The 25,240-nt window shown below is 55.1% G+C and overlaps 2 protein-coding genes across 2 annotated transcripts; one reads left to right on the forward strand and one right to left on the reverse strand.

Annotated features, from left to right (window-relative positions):
• Nucleotides 1-4,394: 4,394 nt before the first annotated feature.
• Nucleotides 4,395-6,066, reverse strand: LOC120230425 (basic proline-rich protein-like). Its single transcript, XM_039230004.1, has 3 exons — nucleotides 4,921-6,066; nucleotides 4,657-4,853; nucleotides 4,395-4,533 (listed from the first exon to the last, which is right to left on the reverse strand). The coding sequence occupies exons 1-3, from the start codon at nucleotides 6,064-6,066 to the stop codon at nucleotides 4,395-4,397; spliced, it is 1,482 nt and encodes a 493-aa protein (XP_039085935.1).
• Nucleotides 5,396-25,002, forward strand: KCNG1 (potassium voltage-gated channel modifier subfamily G member 1). The gene is made up of 3 exons (XM_039230042.1): nucleotides 5,396-5,639; nucleotides 17,678-18,504; nucleotides 23,798-25,002. Exons 2-3 carry the CDS (start codon nucleotides 17,704-17,706, stop codon nucleotides 24,566-24,568), a joined length of 1,572 nt encoding a protein of 523 aa, XP_039085973.1. The 5' UTR covers nucleotides 5,396-5,639; nucleotides 17,678-17,703; the 3' UTR covers nucleotides 24,569-25,002.
• The last annotated feature ends 238 nt before the right edge of the window (nucleotides 25,003-25,240 follow it).

A 25,240-nucleotide genomic window follows, 5' to 3' on the forward strand; every position in this document is an offset into this window, starting at 1 on the left:
CTCTCGGTAACTTAATTTTAATGTCTTTAATGTATCGTTTTATATTCACATTAACAATCCCTCTACATGTACAGGCAAGAAAATAAAGAAAATAGTACCAGCCAAGTTCAACACCAACGTGAGTTCATCGCTCCTAAGAATCTATGGACTGGATTTATAGCAACGCCTCCTGACCTGCCCCGTCCTGACCCACCCCCCCACCCCCACCCCCACCCCCACCCCCCCAGCGATCACGGCCAGACTCCCTCTGAGCCTTGAGAAGCATTTGCCAGTACATAGCACTCTCATGAGTTGTCTCTCCTTTTAAAGAAAAAAAAAAAAGCTGAAGGCAGGGGTTAAAATCTCAAACGCCTATGGGGGCCAGGACAGTAAAGAGGGTGAGTGAAGCAAACCCCCCGTTAGACATGAAGGAGTAGTGCGGACTGTGGCAATCGGAGAAGCCAGACTCCATCCAAAGGAAAAGCTGCTACCAGCTCTGGCCAATTTTCGCCAGGGAAGAATATGAGGTTAACGGTTGGCACATCTTCTAAGTTTTCAAAGGAAGCCAGAAATCCAGATTTTTGTGTGAGACCTCCTGATTTACAAATGCTGGCACGTAACTCATTATTTTTGAAACATGGAAGTCCTAGCAAGATGCATCTGCTTGCGTCTTCAGAGTTGAGGGGACAGAGCCCTCCCGGCTGTCACTGACTGCCAGGCAAGGCGGGCCGGCTGCACCCAGGAATTCTAGACAGATCTTAATTAAGCTCCAGGCAGAGGGCCTATTAGTTGATAAAGGCTTTGGACCAGAGAGTGAGAGAGTCCCCTGGGTGCTGGGGCGGTGGAGGGGAGCCAAAGACAGGTGGGTTTTGAGACAGGCTGTGAGGACTGTCAGGACTAGGAAAAACTAAGGAACAAACCACAATCCAGAGGGGGCACCGGATGGAGAAGGGCAGTTAGAAGGAACTGGATGCTGTAGCTCGGAGCTCGGCCCTTTCAAATGCGGATCCAAACTGGAACACCACAGCGCTCGCTCCAGGAGGTTCTATTAGGAAGGTGACCACATGCTCTGGGCTGATGGCATTTGGAGATAGCAACGGAGGACGCGGGGCCCTCCCAGGGGAAAGGACAAGGCACAGCTCGCTCAGCGCAGCCTTCGTGGGGCCGGAGTCCCCTACCCCAGGCCGACTTCTCCAGGCACACGGATCGGCTTCCATGCAGTCTCTCCCTCACTAGGACGTAAGCTCTTCTGGGACTAGAAATGTGTCTTTGGGGGGCGCCTGGGTGGCTTAGTCAGTTAAGCGTCCGACTTTCGCTTAGGTCATGATCTCGTGGTTCGTGGGTTCGAGCCCCGCGTCGGGCTCTTTGCTGACTGCCAGCTGAGAGCCTGGAGCCTGTTTCAGTCTGTGACTCCCTCTCTCTCTGACCCTCCCCTGCTCACGCTCTCTCTCTCTCTCCTAGAAATAAATAAAAATATTAAAAAAAAAAAGAAAAGAAATGTGTCTTTGGTATCCCCAGCACTTGGCCTATAGAAGGCCCTTGATGTATGTGTGTCACAAGGTCCAATGAATGGAAAGAACAAAAAGACATCAAAGAATAGGGTATATGATCGCACTTCCAAAACAGAAAGGTTCCCCCAGGCAAGGAAAATGAGCAAGAAAATGGACGCCCGTTGCTCACAGCAGCCATGAAGGTTTGCGGGAAGGAACTCCTCACTTGGGGTACCCAGAAAAGGACAGTGACAGCCCATAATGACCAGAGTCACCAAGGTCTAAAACAGTCCCAAAGCCCCCAGGAGAGGGACACAACGCACCAGCACCACCCGTCAGGGCAATGCTGGGTGCCTCGGATCGCTCGGGAAGTAAAGGCAGGTATAACCCCTTCCCTGGGTGGACGGAACAGCTGAGAGTCTCAGGCCACCGAGGGGACTTGGGTCCACTCACAGAGCATGTCTGGTAGCAGAACCCGAGCCAGGACGGCCAGTCCAGAGCACCCTGGACAAGGAGCAGAGCTGGGCCCCCTGCTTGGGGCACAGATTTTAAGGAAGCACTAAAAAGCTCAGCATTCAAGACAAATAACATTTTGATACACTCTTGTTTTTTTAAATCAAAATTAGTGCAAAACAAACCCATGACGAATGGAATCCTAACTTTTAAAATAAAGCTTTCAATGCAGCTGTGCTCTGGTATGCCTCACCCTCACCCTCTGTGCCCGGATCTGGGCCCATAGGTCCCAAGGGGACGGCTGAGACCTGAGACCGGGAGTATGGTTATATGGAAAGCTAGGGGCGGATCCCTCCAGGTGCGAGGTCAGAGCTCGCTTGGGGCGTCCCAGGTTCACAAAGGCAGACCGCTGGGGGGGGGGGGGTGTGACTGGAGGGAGGTGGCTCAGTGGGAGGAGGTGGCCTGTGAAGGCGCTCCACCCCCACCCCACACCCTCCCAAACTCCTCTCCTAACACTAATCACCAGCCTTACAAATCTAAGCCCTCCCATCTCAAGGGGGAGGATGGATAAAAAAAGCTTGGGCTCCTCGGGATAACCCTTCGTGCCACAGAAAAACAACCTAGAACTTTACGACTTACTGACAGTTGGTTATGAATGAGAAGGAAAGCATATTCCTAAACCGCTGACAGTAATTCCCTTTTAAGGTATTTCCTCGGGGCCAGGGATGCCACATCCTCCTCCGGCCCCCACTCTAATAGCAGCTTTTTTTTTTTTCCCCAGTGACAGGCTTGGGCTTTTAGGTTAGACAGGCCTGGACTCAGATCCAGGTCTGCCATTTACTGTGTGACCCCAGACAGTCTGCCAAGACGAGAGGTCAGCAACTCATGCTTCCAGCGGCCTGGTGGTACCGCAAACGACATGACATGGGCCGAGGGGCAAACCACAGGCAAAGGGGTGTCCCTGACCCAGCACACCACCCCCAGGAGGGATGTCAGCCAGATCGCTCAGTGTTTCCAAAGAAAAAAATGTTCAGTGAAATCTCCCGAGTTTTAAAGGTTGGCAACTAATTCACAATTTTTTTTTTTTTTAATTAATCCAGCAGAGCCGAACAGAACAGGGCTTCGAGCCGCAGGCGGAACCCATTTTGCACCTCTGACGCCTACAAACCGCCCAGCAAACCGCCCGGCACCTAGGAGGCGCTCAGCAAGCATCGGTGGCTCATCTTTTTGGAAAACCTTCACAGGCACCGTCAACATGCATTTCCACACGACAGCTTGGGAACGAATGCTTCTCAGGAGGGAGATGAAGATAGGAAGAGAATAACTGAAAATCTGGAAGGCTCTACAGGGAGGGAGGAACTGCAAAGAGGAAATTCCTTAAAAGGATTTAAAAGAATTTTATTGGACATAGTTTAGCACAAGTCAGGGATCAGAGCAAGCAGTAATTTAACTCCCGGGCACAGAAAGTGACTGTGTATGTGGGTGGACGGGGGGGCGGGGGGGGGGCGCGGGAGGAAAGAACTGTCCTTACAGATGGTCTCCCCCCCGCCACTGCCGTGTTTCGGGGTTTTCTGTCCACAGGTGACCCAACATCTGACTCAGGCGCACAGTGTCCACAGGCCCAACCCCCGGGGATAGCATCCCTCTCCCAGAGGTGTTCATATGGGCCAGCTCATCGTCCACTCCACTGGAGCTGGGAGATCATGCGGGCTTTGAAGTCAGACCCAGCTGGGTTGAGCTTCGAGTCTTCAACATCAGTGGTTCTCAAAGCCCCAGACCAGGAATCTCAGAATAACCAGAAAACTTATTAGAAGGGTTGAACCCCTTGAATCTGAAATTCCCTAGGACTGTCCTGAGTCTTCCTCCGACAATTATTTCCGAAGCATCTGTCTGTGCCTGGCAAGGTAGAAGATGCTGGAAGGATAGCACATAGTCCCAGCCCCAACGGAGCTTGGTGTCTCGTGGGGGAGACGGACAATAAGCAAGGAAAAAAAGATACAAATGCCCATTTTCAGACAGGAGAGGAAGGCAGGGACCCCATCAACCACACAGGGCCCTGTTTCTCAAAGTGTGTTCCAGGGACCACCAAAATGCACACAGCCAGGAAGACCTCCTCTCCTACACCCCTCCTTCCTACATCTCCCTGATGTCTCCGCTCTCCCTCAAACATGCCTCCCCCCTTCCTGCTTCAGGACCACGGTCTTTGCTGTTTCGTGCAGCTGGGAAGCTCCCTTACCAGATCTCCCAAAGATGGGCTCCTTACCCTTGTCCGTGGCTGTGCATGTGCCCCTCTTCAGGGGTCTGTCTACAGCGGTCTCCCCCTCTGCTCTGGCTCGTTCTTGCCCCGCTCACCGACCGCAGGGCCGCAGGCCTTTCCCTGAGCAGAAGGTGAGTTCTTGGGGACAAGTCCTTGTCTGTTGTGGTCACCTCCTGGCACCAGTCAGCCACCTTTTGACAGCGGGCAGTCTAACCCTATTTCTCTTCATCGAGTCCCAGGAAGAGCGGGCGCTCGCCTCGGGGGCCTGCTCCCCACGCGGGAGGACAGGGTCTCAGGCCCGGCTTCCTCCACAGCTCTTCTTTGCTCTCTGATGGAGGGGAGGGGCCATAGAGGCTGGAAGGCAAAGAGGAACGGAGGGTGCGAGGCAAGCGACACTAAGAGGCCGGCGGCTCTGCGGTGGCGCCCTCTGGGGCACAGACTTCCAACCCAGCCCCCCAGCAACAGCGCAACTCCTACCAATTCCGAAGCGAGGCGTCGCTCCTGCCCGGCTGCCTGCGCCCCGGGCGCTGGACCCCGGGACCCCAGGACCCGGTGTGAGAGCCCTGCTTCGGCCGGGGGTGCCGGCGGCCGGGCCACGCGGACCCGGAGGGAAAGGCGGCCGGCGCGGCAGAGGCCATCCCTCGGAAGTTGACGCCGCCAGACGCGTGCCGTCCCTGCCCCGAAGTGACACGAGGGACCCGAGGGCAACAGTGCACTGGGACCTCGCGGTAAAGCACGCGCCAGGCGGCCCGTGGGCCCCGAAAGGTTGAAGCGCGTGAGGCGTGCGGGGACTTGACGTGGCACATGTAGACCCTGGGACAGCGGCGCGAGGGTTCCAGGACCAGCCGGGCGCCCGAGGCGCGAGGTGGGGGGCGGGGGGGCGCGCACGTCACGAGGCGCGCGACCCCAGGCGGGGGGAAGGGTGGGCGCGCGGACGGCCCCGGGGCGGCGGGGGCAGGGAGCACGAGGAGCGCGGGACGGCGGGGGCGGGGGGAACGGCGAGGGGGGCGGCGGCGAGCGCGCGGTCCCGGCCGGGCTCCGGCAGGGGGCGGGCGGGGCGCTGCCCACCCGAGGCGCGGGGCCCCGCGGGCGGAACCGGGCTTCGGGGCGAGGCCGGCGCCGCGCTCTCCGCCGCGCGCCCACTCTCCCCGCCCCGCGCGCAGTCCCCTCCCTCCGGCCCGCCTCCCGCCCCGCTCCCTCCCTCGGCGGCTGCGGCGCGGCGCTCCCCGAGCACTCGGAGCCCGGCGGGGACCGGGAGGCGGAGGCGGGGCGGCCCTGGGTCCGAGTGCGGGAGCCGAGCCGGCCCGGGGGCCGAAGTTTGCCCGCAGCTCCGAGAGGCGGCCGCGGGCGGCTCCGGGCCCCTGCTCGCGCCCTCGCCCGGGACCCGCCGGCAGAGCCCGGGGGACCGCGGCCGCGGCCGGGCCAACTCCGCCGCGGGGACGCCGTGACGGGAACTTGAGGTGGGAACTTTGCGCGCGGCGGCCCCCGCGCCAGCACACTCGGGCTCCGGCTCGGGCGGGGGAGGGGGCGGGGGCGCTGCACGTGGCCGTGACCCCCGGGCTCCCGCTGCGGCGGGGGAGGGGGGTACCGAAAACCGCCGGGCGGGGAGGCTGGGGCGACCGAGGACCCGGGAGCGGCTGCGGACGGCGGCGCGGGGCGCGCTCGCCACCGTCTCGGTGCGGGTCCAGCTTCAGCTCTTCCGGAGCGGTCCCCGGGGTGCGAAGTGTCGGACGTGCTCCGCCGCGGTGACGGGGCAGGGGCGAAATCCGGGCTGCGGCGGAGGTTTCTGGATCCCGGGTGGAGGGAGTTTGGGGAGGAGGTGATAGAGGGGGCGCCCGGCACTCGCTTATTCACTCCATCCTTGGGCACAGAACGCAGCATCTCCATCAGTGCAGATGGTCTTAACTAAGTCATTCATTTCCTCAAGCTTGTATTGAGCGCCCACTGTGTGCTGGGCGCTCGGGATTCCAAGACAGCCGAGCTCCCTGGAGGCTCTAGCATCTGAGGGTCAGAAAAGTGCGTGGTCGCCTCCTTAGCCTCAGGGGCTACATACCGAGGAGGGGCTCAGCCTGGGTGGACTGGAGTCTTTGGGTGAGGAAGGAAAAGAGAGAAGTTCATTCATTAATGAGCGGAACAAACGTGGGTTGAGCACCTACTGTGCGCAGCTCACCAAGCCAAGTGCCTCACATGCATTATTTCCTTCACTTAACAGTCACTGAGGCGCTGAGCTGGGGAGAGAACACTGAAGGAGATGGGATGGGGGTGGGGTAGAGTGGAAGCCTCTTGCAGCCTGGAGAGAAGTAGGGACTAAGACCCAGGCCCTGCTGTGAGGAGGCCCCAGCCTGCTGCAGTCAGCCCCCCTGTGTATGGGCATAAGCAGAATAGCCTTTTCCTCGGTTCCGGTAACGCAGTCATTCTCAAGGGGAGCGGGAAAGCTGAGTAGATTTCTTGGATAGGAAGAAAATGTCTTCAAAAAGCTCCTTAGGGGAGGCTGATCATGGGGAGGGGGGTTGAGAGCTACTGATCTAACACTGATGAATGCAGGCTCCCACCAACAACGGTTTCTTAAAGTTGTCTGTTCAGCCAGCATTTTCTTAAGCACTTAAAGGATGCCAGGCATCAGAGTCACCCAGAAGATGAGCAGACAGGGAGACCTGACCTCCTTCTCTGACACTTTGAGATAAAACGCCGGGGGGGGGTGGGGGGAGCAGGAGCTGCTCTGATTCATTTGAGGGGGGGGGCTCCTGCCTCTATGAATCTGAGCAGAGGTTTATTCACTAGGGTGTGTCTGATACCCACACACATGACGGCAGTCAGAGCCACTATGGGGAGCAAGTCTTCAAGGAAAGTTTGGCACTGCTGGAGACCAGTGCTGGGGCCAGGGGAGGGACAGGTGGCCAGCACACGCTGGCTTTCTTGAATGGACTTCTTGGGTTCTCATAGACCTGAGCTTGGCCCCAGTGCCCTCTGTCTTTGACCTCTGCAGAGGCCCCTGCTGGGTGGGGAGCGAGGGAAGGTGAGCTGGAAAGACAGGCTACGATGGCCTCTGGGGATTACCCTTAAGGGGTCATTCCCTAAAGCAGCCCACTCCAGTGGAAGGCTGTCTGTGGTGGGACACGCCCCAAACCCGTGGGCCACTGTTAGTGTGCTGGAAACAAGGTAGCCTTGACCTCCCTGTCCCAAGGTTTGAGAACCCAGGCTGGGGGCACCCTAGAGCCTGGTTGGGGCGGATCTGAGAGCCCGGCTCCAATCCCACTGCCACTTTGAATTCTCTGCATCAGACACACAGCTGGGTCCTGGCACCGAGGCTCGAGAGGTGCCCCCAGGGAACGTCCCCACGGCTGCAGGGCTACGACACCCAAACCCGAAATTAGGAATTAATCCCCTGGACCCCCACAAAGTATCTTCCCTGGGCTGTCCTGTCTCTGCATCCCTTTTCCAAAGACGTGATGGAGGGTCAGCGTTTCTGGTTGCCAAAGACATAGGGGTCTGAGAAGCCACTCTTGGTTGATTTGTTAAACCCAGAAACGTAGTCCCCCTGGGGGGGGGGGGGACAATGGTGGCTGGAAAAGCTACTCTAAAGAGGATGAATAAAAAGGGAGAGACAGGAAAGTCTAGCCTGCAAGCGCTCCTTCACTGTTGGCCATTTTTATCGTAGAGCAGACAGTATTTGGTTAACAAATGAGAACACAGAGTGAATGGGCCACAGACAGGCCCTGCAGCGTGCCTCCGTGCCTCCGCTTTGCCCCTACCCTGGGGTGGCTTTGCGTCACACCTGCGCCTCCCAGGGCCAGGCATGCTCGGCCAGGCCCTCCCTGCTTCCTCACTGCCCCGCCACAGCGTGCCACAGACACTGCAGCCTTAACACCTATTAAAGGAAAAAGAACAGAAGGGCTGTGTGTGCAGTGTCCCCTTCCTGCTGCCCAAGGTCCTCGAGGTGCCCCAGGAGGCTGCTCCCCGATTATGCCCGTGCTCCCAGGTTTTGGGCTGCGAGGAGGCCAATAGAAAAGCACCTTTGTCTCCCGCCCCAAAACCACTCCTGGTAGAAGACAAATGCGTATTTGGTGTTATGTTGCCAGAAGCAGAATAAGGAGGCTCCGGAGGCCAATGTATCTTTTTTATTGAGGGACGCAGGGACTCTGGCACATTTTCTTTTGGGGGGCAGAGATGGAGGGAAGAGCCCAGCTCCCAGCAGATACTTCACTCCCACCGGTATCTTGGGCCCCACCTCTCAGGAAGCAGGACTGAGATCCGCCCGGCTTGGCTGCCTTGTGACGAGGTTGAACAGCAAGTAACTAAGACAGACAGATTCTCCGTGCGGGCGCCGCATCCCAGGGAGCTCCGGCGGGCTGGGACCTGGGCCAGCCTACTGGCTGGATCCATTTTGATTAACGCTTTAATTGGGAATTAATGCAGCATGACCCTCCTCTGAGGCAGCCCAGCCAGGAACCCCCTAACCCTGAGAAATGAAGCGGCAGGGCAAAGACGGCGTGGAGAGATCTCGGAGGGAGGGCACAGGCTGAGAATCGTGGTGTGAGAGGAAGAAGCCGAAGCCTGAGCTGCTCGGGAGAGAGATGCTTTTCATTTAGAAAATTGGCCTTTGAAGTTGTGTTAGGTCCCCACTGCCACATATGGCCACCAACCTCATGGCTCAAAGCAACACAAATTTAGTACCTTACAGGTTGGGGGATCAGAAGTCTAAAATGGGTCTCAGTGAGCTAAGCTCAGGGCGTCGGCAGGACTGTGTTCCTCCTGGGGGAAAATCCATTTCCCTGCCCTTTCCAGCTTCTAGAACCTGCCCGCATCCTTGTCTCCTGGCCCCACGTCACTATGGCCTCTGATTCCGCCATCACATCTGCTTCTCTGACTCTGACTCTCCCGCCTCCCTCTTTAAGGATGCTTTGTGATTACATGGGGCCCACCTGGATAACCCAGGCTCACCTCCCCACCTCAAGATCATGAATTTAATTAATCACATCACCAAAATCTCTTTTGCCACATAAGGTCACATATTCTCAGGGTCCAAGGAACAGGACATAGACCTCTTAGGAGGACCATTATTCTGCCTACCATAGGGGTATGCCTCATCAGCTTATGTTACAGATGGGGAAACTGAGGTCCAGCCAAATGAATGACCTGATGTCAGTGCCAGGTGAGAGGAGAGCCAGCACTGGAGCCCGCCCTTCTCAAAGATGTTTTCTGCTTCACATTCGTCCTCTAAAGAAATGTAAGGGGGAGGAGTCCAGCTTGCTACACAAAAGCCATTCTAGCAAACACAGAACGCTAACGTGTGCAGACACAGCTCCAAGCACTTACAAGGTGGGATAATTACCCCAGTGTGCTGAGAACACTCAGGCACAGAGAGGTGAAGTCGTTTTCCTAAGGGTACACAGCTAGGAAGTGGAGAACCAGGCAAGTGTGGCCCAGAGGCCACACCCTCACCTCTGGCTGGTACCTGTTTACACCACAGGAGAGCACTTCTGCCCGGAGGCCAAAATGGCAACTCAGAATTTGACAATATCAAGGGGTTTGTTGATTTCTTACTCTGTTCTTGTGCAAATATACAATAGGAATAAATGTGTTTCCCCCAGCCATGGGCAACTGTCTGCTTCCCCCTATCACAAAAGACTCTCCAAAAGCTTGTCAGTTGAGACTTCGAGATGTGAGATGCAGTCCCTGGCTTGCTGCAGGTGGTGGAGACCTCTCCCTCCCCCCAGGAGCCAGTAATCCAGGGAAGCAGTGAAATACAGATGGTTGGCCTTGGAGTCCTACAGGCATAGATTGATTCTGGCTTCACCACTTCTATCACCAGAATCGAAAGTTTTTTATTTCTCAAAGCCTCCATTTCCTCATCTATAAAATGGGGGTGTTAATGGTCATGTCTGACATGACTCATTCAGTTAAGGCTTTTAGCACAACACTGAGCACTTTGTGTGCAATTAAGGGTGGCTGTGGCGGTTCTTACAGTGCTGTGAGTGTTCGGCACTCTCCCTGCATCCCCCCCTCCCGCTCAGAAGAGGGACAGGCAGCTCCGGCCCAAGGGATCCGCATAGGACTGGAAAACAGTCAGGAGAGACCAGTGGTTTGTGAAAAATCCCAAGAGGCGTTTTAGCAGCTGAGATCAGTATACAACAGTTTATGGAAACTATTCATGACTTTGACGGGATGTGGCCATTGGGGGCGAGCCATCAGGCAACACTGCTAATTCCTGTAGAAGAATTCCATTCACCAGATCCCCACAACAGCCCTGCGAGGTAGGCACACTTACCCCCACCTTATAGGGAGGAAAGCGGCTCAGAGAGGACTGGTGACTCAGTGGGTGCAGATGGGCGTCTCGGGCCGAAGGCTCATTAGCAGGAGCAGCTGAGGTGGCCAGGCAAGCCTGACTTGGACCTTTGTCCCATCCCGCTCTCCCCTCCTACCCCCACCCCCGGGTCCTGTACATCCATTCACACGCAGACGCTGACTAACTACACAGCAGCCTCATGGCCTCTGAGCCTCAGCCACTCAGGACTCCTTACGGTTTAAATGACTATTTATCTTCGGAAACGAGTGCTCAGCCCTCCGTCATAGCTTGCGCACATCATCTCTCTCCCAGGAGGGAGGAAAAGAAATTGCATGGGGAGTTTCAACAGCTCTGTAGGCTCACAAAGGGCAATTCGATCAAGGAGCCCCAGTGCAGGTTTTTCCTCTCAAACCAGAAGGGTTTCTAATGGGTGCCACAGAGCCTTCCGGAGGCCCCAGAGAGATGGCAAGTTGGTCAGGGGGCTCTCTACCAAATTCCAGAGCAGTTCTAGCACCCCCAGACCCCAGGGTGGGGGGTGGTCCCCAGGTTTTCAGCCTTGAAAACTCTTTTGGTCTCTTTTGAACTTGAGCGTACATGAGCATCTCTACGGGAGCCAGTCAGAATGCCAATTCCTGCCCCCCAACCATAGGGATGCTGACGGAGAACGTCTAGGGATGGTCCTAAGGATCTGTCTCCACTGAGCACTAGGTGGCTTGGTTGGTTTTGTGCCATTTCCTGGATTAAATCCCAGAGTTCTGTTAATTTCATGCCACAGTTCATCACTGACCTATGCCAGGCTGTCTCATTCATAGTTCCCTCATTCCAGCACCCCCCCCCCCCCCGCCGTGTGTCCCCTTCCCTACCCTGCCAGGCATCCTCCCTGTGGTTGATAGAGAGCCTTCCATGTGCCTGACTCTTTGTCAAATATGTAACGTACGTGTGTGTGTGTGTGTGTGTGTGTGTGTGTATTTACATAAATAGCATAGCGCTATAAACTTCTGTTTCTTTTCCACTCGGCATCATGCTTTTAAGATCTAAATGTGTTACTAAACCTACATCTAGTTCAATGCTTCTAATTCCTCTGCAATGTATAGGAGTCTGCCATCTGTGTCTACCACGACTCACTTGCCCGTCCCTCCCCACCCCCACCCCCACACCCTGGGATGGGACACCAGGGGACCATCGAGCACCACAGGCAACACCGGACATGCATTCTTGTGCCTCATTCCTCTCTTGGATCTGATTCCCTAGAAACCGACCCTGAGCAAGGACCTGAGTACAATTAAGATATTATTGTGTCCCACAGTCCCTGTGGGCCTGGGTCTGGGGCATATACTCGGGCCTGGGATTCCTGGGTCAGACAGCAGCAATACCTGTCACTTCCCTCAGCACCCCTCTGGCTCTTCCCAGAGGCTGTACCAGACTCCTCCCTCGAGCCGTGGGCTCTGGGGGAACAACAAATGCTGGGTTCAGATCCCACTGGATCAGGTCAAGAAAGGAGTCACCCTTGGCTGGTGGAGGGAAGAGACAGACCTCCCTCAAAGCTAATAATACAGCAGGTGTCCCTTGAGGGTCCACCGCGTGTCAGGCATTGGGCCAAGCACATCAGCCATGTCACCTGCCTTAGTCTTCACCATACGTCAAGGAGGCAGGAGCTGTTCTTATCCCCAGTTTGCAAATGTGGCTAGTGAGTCTCAGAGGTAAGACATGACTTGCCCAAAGTCAGAGGGGCTGGCCTTGAACCCAGGTCTCCTGATTTCAGAGCCAGTGGGCTCTCGTGCTTCCCCCACTTGGCGTAGTCAGCAAGTTGACCCCAGAGCTGGAGTAGAACCCGCTTTTCCTCAACACCCCGTGCGTTGCTTACCTGTGGCTACTGTAACCGAGTGCAACCAACCGAGTGGCTGCAAACAACGCAGACTTACTACCCCACGGTTTGGGAGGCAGAAGTCTCAAGTGGGCGTTATGGGGCTCAGATAAAGGTGACTTAGCAAGGCTGCCTTCCTTTCTGGAGGGCCCAGGGGACAGTCAAGTCTTGCCTTTCCCAGCTTCTAGGGCTGCCTGCTGTCCTTGGCCTGTACCCCCTTCCGTCTTCAAGGCCAGCCCCGTCTTCCTCACCGGCTTGCATCTGACACTTTCCCTGCCTCTCTCTTCTGTCTTTTTTTTTTTTTTAATATTTTTTAATGCTTTATTCATTTCTGAGAGAGAGAGACCGCCAGCATGAGCAGGGGAGGGTCAGAGAGAGAGGGAGACACAGAATCTGAAGCAGGCTCCAGGCTCCAAGCTAGCCTGATACGGGGTTCGAACCCACGAACCGTGAGATCATGACCTGAGCCGAAGTCGGACGCCCAACTGACTGAGCCACCCAGGTGCCCCTCTTCTGTCTTTTAAGGACTGCTGGGACCCCCAGAGGACACAGGACCATCTTGCCATCTCAGAGTCAGCTGATGAGCAGCCCTAAGTCCTCCTTGCACGTGATCTGACACAGTCACAGGCTCCAGGGATTAGGATGGGGACATCTCAGTGGGGGCGCATTCCTCTGCCTACACACCCGCCACCAGTGGTGTCTGCCTGCGCTCACCAGACCTGGTGTGGAGTGCAGCTTCGGGAGGGAAGTGGGTGCTAGAAGCAGGGAGCCCCATAGCCTCTGGGCTTCACCATTTCTCCGCTGGCCTGGTCCTCCCGCCCTCTCTGCAGCCCAGCCAGGTCAAACCTACCAGCTGATACTACCACCATCACACACACACAGTCATCAGGTTGGCTTTTGTGTGGTCCCACTCTGTCCGACCACCCATCCATCCCTCCCCCTTGCGAGCCACTCATCCCTGCTCTCTCTCCCTGATTTGCCCACCCACCCTCCTGTCCATCATCCCACAGCCAGCAAATGTGGCCCCTAATTTGGTTCTCATCATCACGCCACCTAGTGTCTCCTCGGTGAATGGCACCACTGGAATCCATTCTCTTTCCCCCTCACCACACTCCCCTCCCAAAGCAAGTCCCGGCAGCATTTCCTCCAAAGTCCAGAATAAGCCAATTCACCTGTCCCCTCCACTGGTCCAAGCCTTGGTCGACTCTTTCAGGAATGCCTACCGAGAATTCCAGCCTGGTTTACCCAGCCCACCCGTAGTCCTCTCCTGAGGACACCCCTCCCCCATGCAGAGTAAACCCCAGGCCCTTGTCACGGTCCCCTAGGCTTTGTTCCATCTGGTATCTGCTGACTTCCCCATACTCATTTTCTCCCACTTTCCCTCACTCTCCACCCAGCCCCTCAGCCTCTCTGGCTTGACCACCCAAGTCCATCCCAGGTCAAGGAGCAAGTTCTTCCTATTCTCTTGGCCTTAGATAACCTCTTCCACATCCTCACAGGACTGGCCCCTTCCCATCCAACCTCAGCCCAAGGTGCCCTCCTTCAAGAAGCCCTCCCAGACCTCTCCAGCTCATGCTGCTGTCATTTTCTTCCTCTGTTTCCTGAAATGATCTCCCTCGGGCACCTCCACCACTAGAATGTCCACTCCCTGAGGACAGCGGCTGGGTCTGTCTTTGCTTTGGCTGTAGACCTGGCACAGGCCCAGCACGTGGTAAGTGCTGAACGACAACTCCGGACCCTCATCTTCAGCATCACAGCCCCCCTCCCAGACAGCACTCTCTTCCCAACCACCCACAGGCCCTCAGAAACAAAATCACCAGAATCCATCGTGCTCTAGAACTGACAGACCTAACACTGTAGAGGAATTTTAGAAGACCAGACTTCTCAGGAGGGTATCAGGCTGGGTGAAAAGTGGCATTCTTTTCCAGAAGCAGGGCTTTGGGGCCTGTTCGATTTCTGAACTTCGCTCATGACTCTGGAGTCTAGCATGCAGAGCTGTACCCCTAGACCCATCAGACTGGGTGTTCCCAAGACCAAAGGCCAAAGAGAAGTGCACACATTCCTCGTTTAGCAAACCCTAGCATCTGGCCTTCCGTGTGCTAGCAGCCAGGACGAAGCGGGTTTTTTTCCTCCTCCACCAAACAGGATAACTCTCCACATAGGACGCTGAGGCTTTAGCTCACAACTGACACGAGTCAGGAGAGAAAGAAATGAGGGTCTCTAATTGGGGGAGCTTTCTGTGGGCGGGAAAGCTAGAGGTGGAAGAAGACGTTCTGGAAGAGGTGATTACAGCCAAGGGGGTTTCACAGGGGCTCTCAGGGCTTGCAGGACAAGAGGAACGAATGTTCCTTTTCCTCCGCCACCGATCTTACCCAACAGAATGTCGCTTTTCCTCTTTGGTGGCAAAGAGAAGCCAGCAGAGCTGAAAAGCGGTGCCGCTGATGTGAAGTGCCTGAAAGGGATTATTCTCGCCCCCCCCCACCCCCACCCCCCAAGGAATGCTGGCAGGCTGTGCCTGAGGAGCTGGGCTCCAATTTTAGGCGAAGCTAAGAAACATTCTCAACACTCTAAAATCAAGTCGTCTTCATTTCAAATGCAGGTGTAGCCTCGTTTCCCAGAACCCAACCTGTGACGCTGTAGTTTTCCCCAAAGACAAATGAGTGGAGTGATGATTTGCTTTATGTAAAAGAATTTCTGTTAGGATGGGAGTCTCCTTCAAAGGGACACCTCCCCACCCCGGCTCCTCCTGAACTCTTCCTCATCCATTACAGGTGTGTGTGCACCTGTGTGCATGGACGTGCATTTTCCCTGAACGTGTCCATAGCACAGATTGACGCTCACATATTGGAAATGGGTCTCCGTTGGCATTGATGGACTTTGCTGGTACCCCTTGCTTCCACGGGTTACTGGGCTGAAAGGGAGGAATGGTGATTCTCAAAAGCAGATTATTGGACTGTTACTGCTTTCCTGTGGGTTGGCTTAATTCTGGAGAGCTCAGTTGCTATACTCAAGGGGGCTTAAACTCAAATGCCTACAGGGGCCAAGAAGGAAACATACTTGAGTGAAGGAGAGTGGCCATGAAGAAGATGACAGGGAGGGGTGGGGACTGTGGTAGATTGTAGCACGCACGCCCTGCCCACAGGAGCCAGTCATTTCTCAGCTGGAATTTAGGCCAAATGTTGCCAAGTGTCTGATTTTTTTTTTTTTCAAGAGAAACCAAGAATATAAATTTTTACACAAGATTCCTCCATTTTCAAAATCTCCAAGCCAGGCAGAATATTCGTGAGCCAAATTCAGCCCGCGAGCTGTGAATGAATACGTAATCTTATTCTGACAGCATACAGCCCTGGGTAGCGTTGAGGATTGGGAAGGGCAGAGTCTTGTGTGAGTGGGTATCTTGACCTCAGGTTCTCAGAAGTACCTCTGTCATGTTGGCCTCATTCGGGAAGCACTTCCTTCAGCTCTTACGGTGCCGGGCACAGGGATTCGGAGCTGAGTAAAGCCCAATTCTTGCCCCTACAGAGCAAGCAGTCTTATAAAGGAGCCAGGCCTGCATACGGATATGGTAAAGACCATGCACCAGGTACAGGGATAGGAAGACTCAATTCACCCAGAAGAGCCAAGGAAGACTTCCTGGAGGAGTGGGCATGCCTGTCCAGTTCACCTCTGTATCCTCAAAATGATGTTTGCTGATACATGAGCAGCTATGACACTGTTGTGATCATTAACGTGGACATTGCCTGTTATTTATGGCCAGTGATATAGGTCTTCCACTTATGAAAGCAAAGCAAGCTGTCCCTTTCAGAGAAACACAAACAGTAATAATAGACAACAACGGCTGAGTACTTATAATGTGCCAGGCGCTGTTATTAAGTGCTCTTATGCACATAATTACAGAAGCCTCTCACTAATTCTAGGAAGCAGGTCAGATGGTTTTATGTACTTGAAGATGAGGAAATTGAAACTGATCAAGGTTGAGCAACTTGCTCAGGCCACAAGCCTCCAGACCATCAGGGCTTCTCCACCTTCGCACTGTGGCCTCTGGGAGCCGAGGATTCTCTGCTGTGGCGTCTGGCCGGCTCATCGTACTATGTTTAGCAGCACTTGACCCCTATCAACTAGATGTCAGTGGCCTCCCCCAGTCATGACAATCAAAACATTGCCACATGTCTACCAGGGAACAAAATTGGCCTGAAGCCCACTGGTCTATGCTAACCTGACTTTCCAAGCTACGTGAGCACAACGACAACAAGAAATCCAGGCTAATTTGGGGCGCCTGGGTGGCTTAGTCGGTTAAGCGTCCGACTTTCGCTTAGGTCATGATCTCGCGGTTCGTGGGTTCGGGCCCCGCGTCGGGCTCTGTGCTGACTGCCAGCTCAGAGCCTGGAGCCTGTTTCTGAGTCTGTGTCTCCCTCTCTCTCTGACCCTCCCCTGCTCACGCTGTCTCTCTCTCTCCTAGAAATAAAAAAAAAAAAAAAAAGCAATCCAGGCTAATTTAAAACAAAGCATTAACGGGGCACCTGGGTGGCTCAGTCGGTTAAGCGTCCGACTTCAGCTCAAGTCATGATCTCATGGTTCGTGGGTTTGAGCCCCATGTCGGGCTCTGTGCTGACAACCAGCTCAGAGCCTGGAGCCTGCTCAGATTCTGTGTCTCCCTCTCTCTCTGACCCTCCCCTGCTCAAGCTGTCTCTCTCTCTCTCAGAAATAAATAAAACATTAAACAAATTTTTTTAATAAAAAATAAAACAAAGTGTTAAGTAGTTGATAGTAGAGATGCTCATGGCAGTGTCCTGGCATGTCGGCTCCGTGGGGCCGGGGACCGTGTCTGATTCTGTGCAGACCCCTGGTGCTTAGAGCAGCACCTGGGACACAGGAGCGCTCAGCATGTTTCGATGGCATCCGTGAGGGGGATGTGGAAGAACTGTTCTGTGCAGCAAAGGCTGAATGACACGGTTGTTCTTTTTTACTCTTAAGTGTGTGTCTTAGTCAGCGGGGGCGGGGCCCAAAACGACAGCCATGCCCTCCTCCCTGTTCTGGAGATTGGAAGTCCAGGTTCAAGGTGCCAGAGTGTCTGGCTCCTGGGTGATGGCCGATTTCTTGCTGTGTGGAGAGAGGGAGTTCTGGTGTCTCTTCCTCTCCTCCAAGGGCACTCATCCCCCCCATGACCTCATCTAAGCCTAATAACCTCCCAAAGGCCCCGCCTCCTGCTGACCAGCGGGGATCAGGGCTTCCCCTATGAACCCGGTGCGGGGGACACAGCTCGGTCCCTAACAGCAAAGGTCCGCAGACTCGGACTGTTTGCCCAGGCTCTGGAGTCACTGAGGGTCTCTCCTCTCTTCTCCCCGCAGGCCCGAGGGGGATGTGAAGGCCCAAAATGACCCTCTTACCAGGAGACAATTCTGATTACGACTACAGCGCCCTGAGCTGCGCCTCGGACGCCTCCTTCCACCCGGCCTTCTTCCCGCAGGGCCAGTCCCTCAAGGGCGTCTTCTACCGCCGCGCGCAGCGCCTGCGGCCACGGCCACGGCCACGGCCCCAGGACGCGCCCCGCCAGGGCAGCCAGCCCGAGGACCGCCGGCGCCAAATCATCATCAACGTGGGCGGCATCAAGTACTCGCTGCCCTGGACCACGCTCGAGGAGTTCCCGCTGACGCGCCTGGGCCAGCTCAAGGCCTGCACCAACTTCGACGACATCCTGAACGTGTGCGATGACTACGACGTGACCTGCAACGAGTTCTTCTTCGACCGCCACCCGGGCGCCTTCGGCACCATCCTGACCTTCCTGCGCGCGGGCAAGCTGCGCCTGCTGCGGGAGATGTGCGCCCTGTCCTTCCAGGAGGAGCTGCTGTACTGGGGCGTCGCCGAGGACCGCCTGGACGGCTGCTGCAAGCGCCGCTACCTGCAGAAGATCGAGGAGTTTGCCGACGTGGTGGAGCGGGCGGAGGACGACGACGAGCCGCCGTCCAGTGAGGACCCCTGCAGCGAGGACGCCGCCGAAGGCGAGGGCGAGGGCCGCCTGGGCCGCTGCATGCGGAGACTGCGGGACATGGTGGAGAGGCCGCACTCCGGGCTGCCCGGCAAGGTGTTCGCCTGCCTCTCGGTGCTCTTCGTCACCGTCACCGCCATCAACCTGTCCATCAGCACCCTGCCCAGCCTGCGGGAAGAGGAGGAGCAGGTAAGAGCCGAGGCTGCCCGCCTGTGTGCGGGGAGGTTCGCTGCAGTGAGGGAGGGTCTCTGGACTCAGGAGACCAAGCAGTGTGCCAGATCCCTCTCTCCCCCAAATCCACATCTTTCACACCCACTCTGTCACCTCCACCAGGAGGCCTTCCAGGACTGCACTGGCCGAGTAGCATCTCCAGGCCCTTCTGATAGCCTATTTACATGTGTGATGTCCACCTCCACGTTCAGACACGAGCTCTGTGCCCGGCCGGGTCTGCGCGGGGCCCCCAGGGCCTAGAACAGTGTGCAGCATGAGCAAGGTACTCAGCCGCTCTGTGGAAGGAATAAGTGAAAGTGGTATGTGCATGATGCGATTTCTGATGTGCCTGCCCCTGAGCTGAACACGTAATATATCATCACCCACTGAGCCCTCTCTCAGCCTAATTCCCTTGTTTAAAAATATCCCAGAAAGGGGGTGCCTGGGTGGCTCAGTCATCGAGCCGCCTCCCACTTCAGCTCAGGTCATGAGCTGGGGGTGCGTTTAAGCCCCGGTGTGTGGCTCTCTGCTATCAGCGTGGAGCCTACCTCAGATCTTCTGTCTCCCTCTACCCCTCCCCTGCTCACACACACACTCTCTCTCTCTCAAAAATAAATAATAAACCATTTTTAAAAATATATTTAAGGAGCGCCCGAGTGACTCAGTCACTTAAGCATCGACTCTTGGTTTCAGTTCAGGTCATGATTTCATGGTTTTGTAAGTTCAGGCCCCACATGGGGCTCCGCACTGATGGTGCAGAGCCTGCTTGGGATTCTCTGTCTCCCTCTCTCTGCCCCTCCCCTGCTTGTGCTCTGTCTCTCTCAAAATAAATAAGTAAACTTATATATATATATATATTTTTTAATATCCCAGAACCATTTTCTGGGTCCTGAACATAATTTTTATTCATAGCTCTGTGTGTGTGTGTGTGTGTGTGTGTGTGTGTAAGAGAGAGAGAGCGCGTGCACACATGTGTTCAAATAGTGAGCATCTCTGTGTTAAACATGGAGTAAACAAGAGTGTTTACTTTCATAACACATCATATTGCTTTCATAACACATGGGGGGGTTCTGGCACTTTTTTATACATTAAATTTTAAAAATTTTTTCATGTTTATTTCTTTTTGAGAGAGACAGAGTGCAAACAGGGGAGGGGCAGAGAGAGAGGGAGACACAGAATCTGAAGCAGGCTCCAGGCTCCAAGCTGTCAGCACAGTTCAACGCGGGGCTCAAACTCATGAACCACGAGATCATGACCTCAGCCAAAGTCAGACGGTTAACTGACTGAGCCACCTAAGTGCCCCTATACATTGAATTTTTAAAGCGAGTATTAAAAAAAAAAAAACAGCACTCAACCAGTAAAATTAATTTTTGAAAAGCAGAAGGGAGAATGATGAAGATGACCTGAACTTGAAATCCTATTTTGTCTGCTCTGGCTGTGTGTCTGTGGGCAAGTTATTTAACATCTCTGTGCCTCACTTTCCTCGCATGTCCATGGGGACTGTGCCCAGGCTCCCCTCACAGTGTGTAAGGATCTGGTGAGTGAGTGCACGGGAACGGATTGGCACGGTGCCTGGCGCTAGAGCGCGCAGGAAGTGCTAATGGTAAGGATTGCACACACCTGCCAAAAAAGAGAGAGAAAATACTCATTACTTGAGATCTGTCTGAAAGCACCTGTACGTAGCCTAGATTTCTTCTTGCCTCCAACATGCAATCCCGATTCTATCAGGACAGTACTAATAAAGCCACTGTTTTATTCTGACACTTGTTTTTTTTTTTTTTTTAATAAGACCTAGACTTTTCATAATTAAGTGAAAATATCATTCTTTGCCATTTTGGAAACCAGTAAGGTTCACTGTTTCGCTTGCTCCCTGAGCACACGTTTGAGTGCCTACTGTATTCAGGCATCACCAGGCACGACGGGTGACCAGGAGTATTCCAGCTACAGGGACCTCAGGTCTAGTGAAGAAGGGACAGTGATACCCCTGTGACCCTAAGTGTGAGACACAAGCCACGGGGGCTCTTAGGAGAGGCCCACCAACTGCTCTGGGGACGCTTAGTAGGGGCACACTCCAGGAAGGCTTTCTAGAGGAGGGGGCTTCCCATCACAGAGGACTGGGACCTCAAAGCCCCACCAAATACTAGTTCATTTCTCCAACCTCTAACATGTTCCTAGAGAGAGAGCTGCTAGCTCAAGACACCTAGCGCCCAGCTGTGCCCAGGAGCGACAGGTGCCCCAGGCTGGCACCACGTGCGCCTGCCCGCTCTGTCAAAGGTCCCTTTGAGATTGAGGTCTAAAGCCACTGGGGACGGTCTACTGTCCAGTTCCATTGCAGACCGGGGAGACACGCTGACAGCCCACATGCCAAGTGCAGCACACACATGTGCCTGATAATTTTCTTTGTATGGAATTATCAGCATTTAAAATGCAGGAATTTCATGCGAAACTCCAGATCTCCAGCCTCCCTGAAAACTGGTGAAGCAACAGCCTCAAGCCTGAATTCTCCCGGGACGGTCATCAGGAGGTCCTTAGCGCGACAGCTGTGTTCTCTGGCAGGGCTCCACCCCACCTTGCCCACCTCCCTTGGGCTCCCTTTGCCCACCTGACCCAGATTGGCGCTCCCATCTAAACACCAGTCCCAGGGCACCTGCGTGGCTCAGTTGGTTGAGCGTCCGACTCTTGATTTTGGCTCAGGTCATGATCTCAGCTTCAGGAGTTCAAGCCCCTTTTGGGTTCCACTCTGGAGCCTGCTTGAGATCCTCCTTCATTCTCTGCCCCTTCCCCACTCACATTCTGTCTCTGTCAAAAGAAATACATAAACTTTGGGGCACCTGGGTGGCTCAGTCCGTTAAGTGTTCGACTTCGGCTCAGGTCATGATCTCACAGTCCGTGGGTTCAAGCCCACATTGGGCTCTATGCTGACAGCTCAGAGTCTGGAGCCCGCTTTGGATTCTGTGTCTCCCTCTCTCTCTGCCCCTCACCCACTCGCTCTCTGTCTCTGTCTCTCAAAATAAAATAAAGACATTAAAAAAAAAAGAAATACATAAACTTTAAAAATAAAAAATAAATGCCAGTCCCATGTGCTTCTCTCCATTCTGGTGACCAACATGAATTGGTCACCTGTCACGTGCCAGACCATTCCAGGCCCTGGGGTCCTGAGAGTGAACACAAGCTCCCCCTCCCTGTAGGGCTATAATCTGCCGGGTCAGGGAGGCAGGGGAGGTGGAGGGTGGAAACAGACAATAAACATGATAAATAAGTAACTTACAAAGCACAGTAAGAGGTGATGAGCCTCTGAACAAATAGAGCAGGAAACGAAGAAATCAGGGTGGAGAACAAAGGAAGGAGGAAACTTTTAATCAGGGAGGGGATCTCGAAAGACCTCCCTGGGAAGGTGATATTGAAGCAAAGAGCTGGAGGAAGGGGGGACAGGGCCATGCGCGTGTCTCTGGGAAGAGGACTCCCATGGGGGGAGCAGAAAGTCCAGGCCTGGCTTGGGGGTGCGGGTAGCCCCGGGGTGAGGCTAGAGCACATGAACAGGGCTAGGAAGTGGGAGAGGTGGCAGCGAGGCCATGTGTGCCCAGGAAGGACTCAAGCTATCGCTGGGAGCCATGGAAGGTACTGAGCATAGAATGGACAGAATCTGACTCTGGTTCTCAGCGTCCCTCTGGCTGTGTGCAAAATAAACTGTAGGGACCAGGGATCCCAAGAAGGAGGTGCCTGCAACTGTCCAGGCAAGAGAGGTCGGTGCTGGACCAAGGTGAGGACAGCAGAACCTCAGAGAAGTGGTTTGATTCTGGAATCATTTTAATTTTTTTAATGTTTATTTACTTATTTTGAGAGAGAGAGTGAGAGAGAGAGAATCCCATGCGTGCTTTGTGCCGACAGATAGTGAGATCAAGACCTGAGACAAAATCAGGAGTCGGACATTTAGCAGACTGAGCCACCCACGCATCCTGATTCTGGAATCTTTTTTTTTTTTTTAATGTTTATTTATTTTTGAGAGAGAGAGAGAGACCAAGTGTGAGCAGGGGAGAGGCAGAGAGAAAGACACAGAATCCCAAATAGACTTCAGGCTCTGAGCGGTCAGCACAGAGCCCCATGCGGGGCTTGAACCCATGAACTGTGAGATCATGACCTGAGCCGAAGTTGGACGCTTAACCAACTGAACCACTCAGGCGCCCCTGGAATCATTTATTTTTTTATTTTTTTTAATGTTTTTTTTTTTTTTTTTAATTTATTTCTGAGACAGAGCATGAGCAGGGGAAGGTCAGAGAGAGAGGGAGACACAATCTGAAGCAGGCTCCAGGCTCTGAGCTGTCAGCACAGAGCCCGACATGGGGCTTGAACCCTCGAGCCATGAGATCATGACCTGAGCCGAAGTTGGACGCTCAACCGACTGAGCCCCCCAGGAGGCACCCCCCACCCCGAATCATTTAAAATGAAGAACCAACCAGATCTCCTGAGGATCATATGAGAAGGGTTAGAACGTGGCCGAGTCTCCCATCCGAAGCAACTGGGAAGGTGGGTGGCCAGGAAGGAAAAGCACTGGCGAGCAGGTGTGCAGGAGAAAGCAAGAGCCGGAAGAGGCTAAATCTTAATGGTTTCCACTCCCTGAAAAACAAATGATAGTTACTTGAAGTGATAAAGGTGTTAGCTTCAAGGCTGTGGTGGTAATCATATTGCAGTATTATAGATGTATCAATCAACATGTTGTACACCTGAAATTTACAGAATATAATATGTCAGTTCTAGCTCAATAAAAAACTTAAAAAAAATCAGGAGCCAGGTTTGGGGCATGGTAAGTTTGAGACGCCTATCAGACACCCCAGGGGTGGAGTCAAGGAGGCAGCCTTTCTGGGGTCCGGAATCCAGAGGCAGGGTCTGGAATCCGGGGATGGGGATCTGAAATCTAGGGGCGGGGTCTGGAATCCAGGGATGAGGTCTGGAATCTAGGGGCAGGGTCTGAAATCCGGGAGCGGGGTCTGGAATCTAGGGGCGGGGTCTGGAATCTAGGGGCGGGGTCTGAAATCCGGGGGCGGGATCTGGAATCCGGGGGCGGGGTCTGAAATCTAGGGGCGGGGTCTGGAATCCGGGAGCCAAGTCTGGGCTCAGGAGAGACGAAGAACGGTGGATGCAGGTGCTTGCAGCCCTAGGCCTGGCCACGGTGGCCCAGGAAGGGAGCCTAAGTAGAGACGGGCCAGGGCACAGCACACACGGCCTCGCTGGTGGGACGACTGACCTCTCGCCTGACCTCCCCCCCTCCCCCCAGGGCCGGTGCTCGCAGATGTGCCACAATGTCTTCATTGTGGAGTCGGTGTGCGTGGGCTGGTTCTCCCTCGAGTTCCTCCTGCGGCTCATCCAGGCGCCCAGCAAGTTCGCCTTCCTGCGGAGCCCGCTGACGCTGATCGACATGGTGGCCATCCTGCCCTACTACATCACCCTGCTGGTGGACGGCGCCTCCGCGGGCCGCCGCAAGTCCGGCGCGGGCAACAGCTACCTGGACAAGGTGGGGCTGGTGCTGCGGGTGCTGCGCGCGCTGCGCATCCTGTACGTCATGCGTCTGGCCCGCCACTCCCTGGGGCTGCAGACGCTGGGGCTCACGGCCCGCCGCTGCACCCGCGAGTTCGGGCTCCTGCTGCTCTTCCTCTGCGTGGCCATCGCCCTGTTCGCCCCCCTCCTCTACGTCATCGAGAACGAGATGGCCGATAGCCCCGAGTTCACCAGCATCCCTGCCTGCTACTGGTGGGCCGTCATCACCATGACAACCGTGGGCTATGGGGACATGGTGCCCCGGAGCACGCCCGGCCAGGTGGTGGCGCTCAGCAGCATCCTCAGCGGCATCCTGCTCATGGCTTTCCCCGTGACCTCCATCTTCCACACCTTCTCGCGTTCCTACCTGGAGCTCAAGCAGGAGCAGGAGAGGGTGATGTTCCGGAGGACGCAGTTCCTCATCAAGACCAAGTCGCAGCTGAGCAACATGTCCCACGACAGTGACATCTTGTTCGGAAGTGCCTCCTCGGACACCAGAGACAACAACTGAGCCCACAGGACACGCCCCGCCGCCCCCACCGCCGCCGCCGCCGCCGCCGCCAGGATACCCCCAGCTCTGCCTGCCCTCTGCGGCTTGAAGCTACCGCCGTCACTACCAGAAGCCTTCGCAGGCACGTGCTGCTCTGAGCGCGGCGCCGGCATCGGACGCACAGGAACCACACCCCAAGGAGGAAGCCTGCAAGGGCCGCAGAGGGGTCCCCAGCCCTCCGCGGCCCACAAGTGAAGCAGAAGCTGGCGGAGAGCCCAGCACACACCTGAAACCGCACCCCCCCCCCAGCCCACCCCCAGCCCACCCCCAGCCCACCCCGTGTCTGTTTCCCTCAGTAAGGACATGGCTTTGTCCTTTCCACCGTGTACATAACCTGCCCAGCAAAGACTTGCTGTATGGGCCTGCCTGGAGAAAAATACAAATGGCAACAGCAACTTGTCTGTGTGTCCTGTGGATCATATGCAATTAAAGAAAACCGGTGGAAAAGAGAGAAAATGCCTTCCATGGGGCTCTGAAGAGAGGAAGCTGTTTGCCTGCTAAGCCCGCCAGGTCCTGGGAGCATAGGGGCCCGTTTCCTTGGGTGGTCCAGGCCTGGTGGGGCCCAGCGGGTCGGGGGAAAGGGAGAGAACAGGCAGCTTTGGGGAAGTGGCCCCTAAATACCACAGCCCCGCC

Source organism: Hyaena hyaena, unplaced genomic scaffold (genome assembly GCF_003009895.1).
Source record: "Hyaena hyaena isolate Hyena2069 unplaced genomic scaffold, ASM300989v1 scaffold_42, whole genome shotgun sequence".
Taxonomy (NCBI): Eukaryota; Metazoa; Chordata; class Mammalia; order Carnivora; family Hyaenidae; genus Hyaena; species Hyaena hyaena.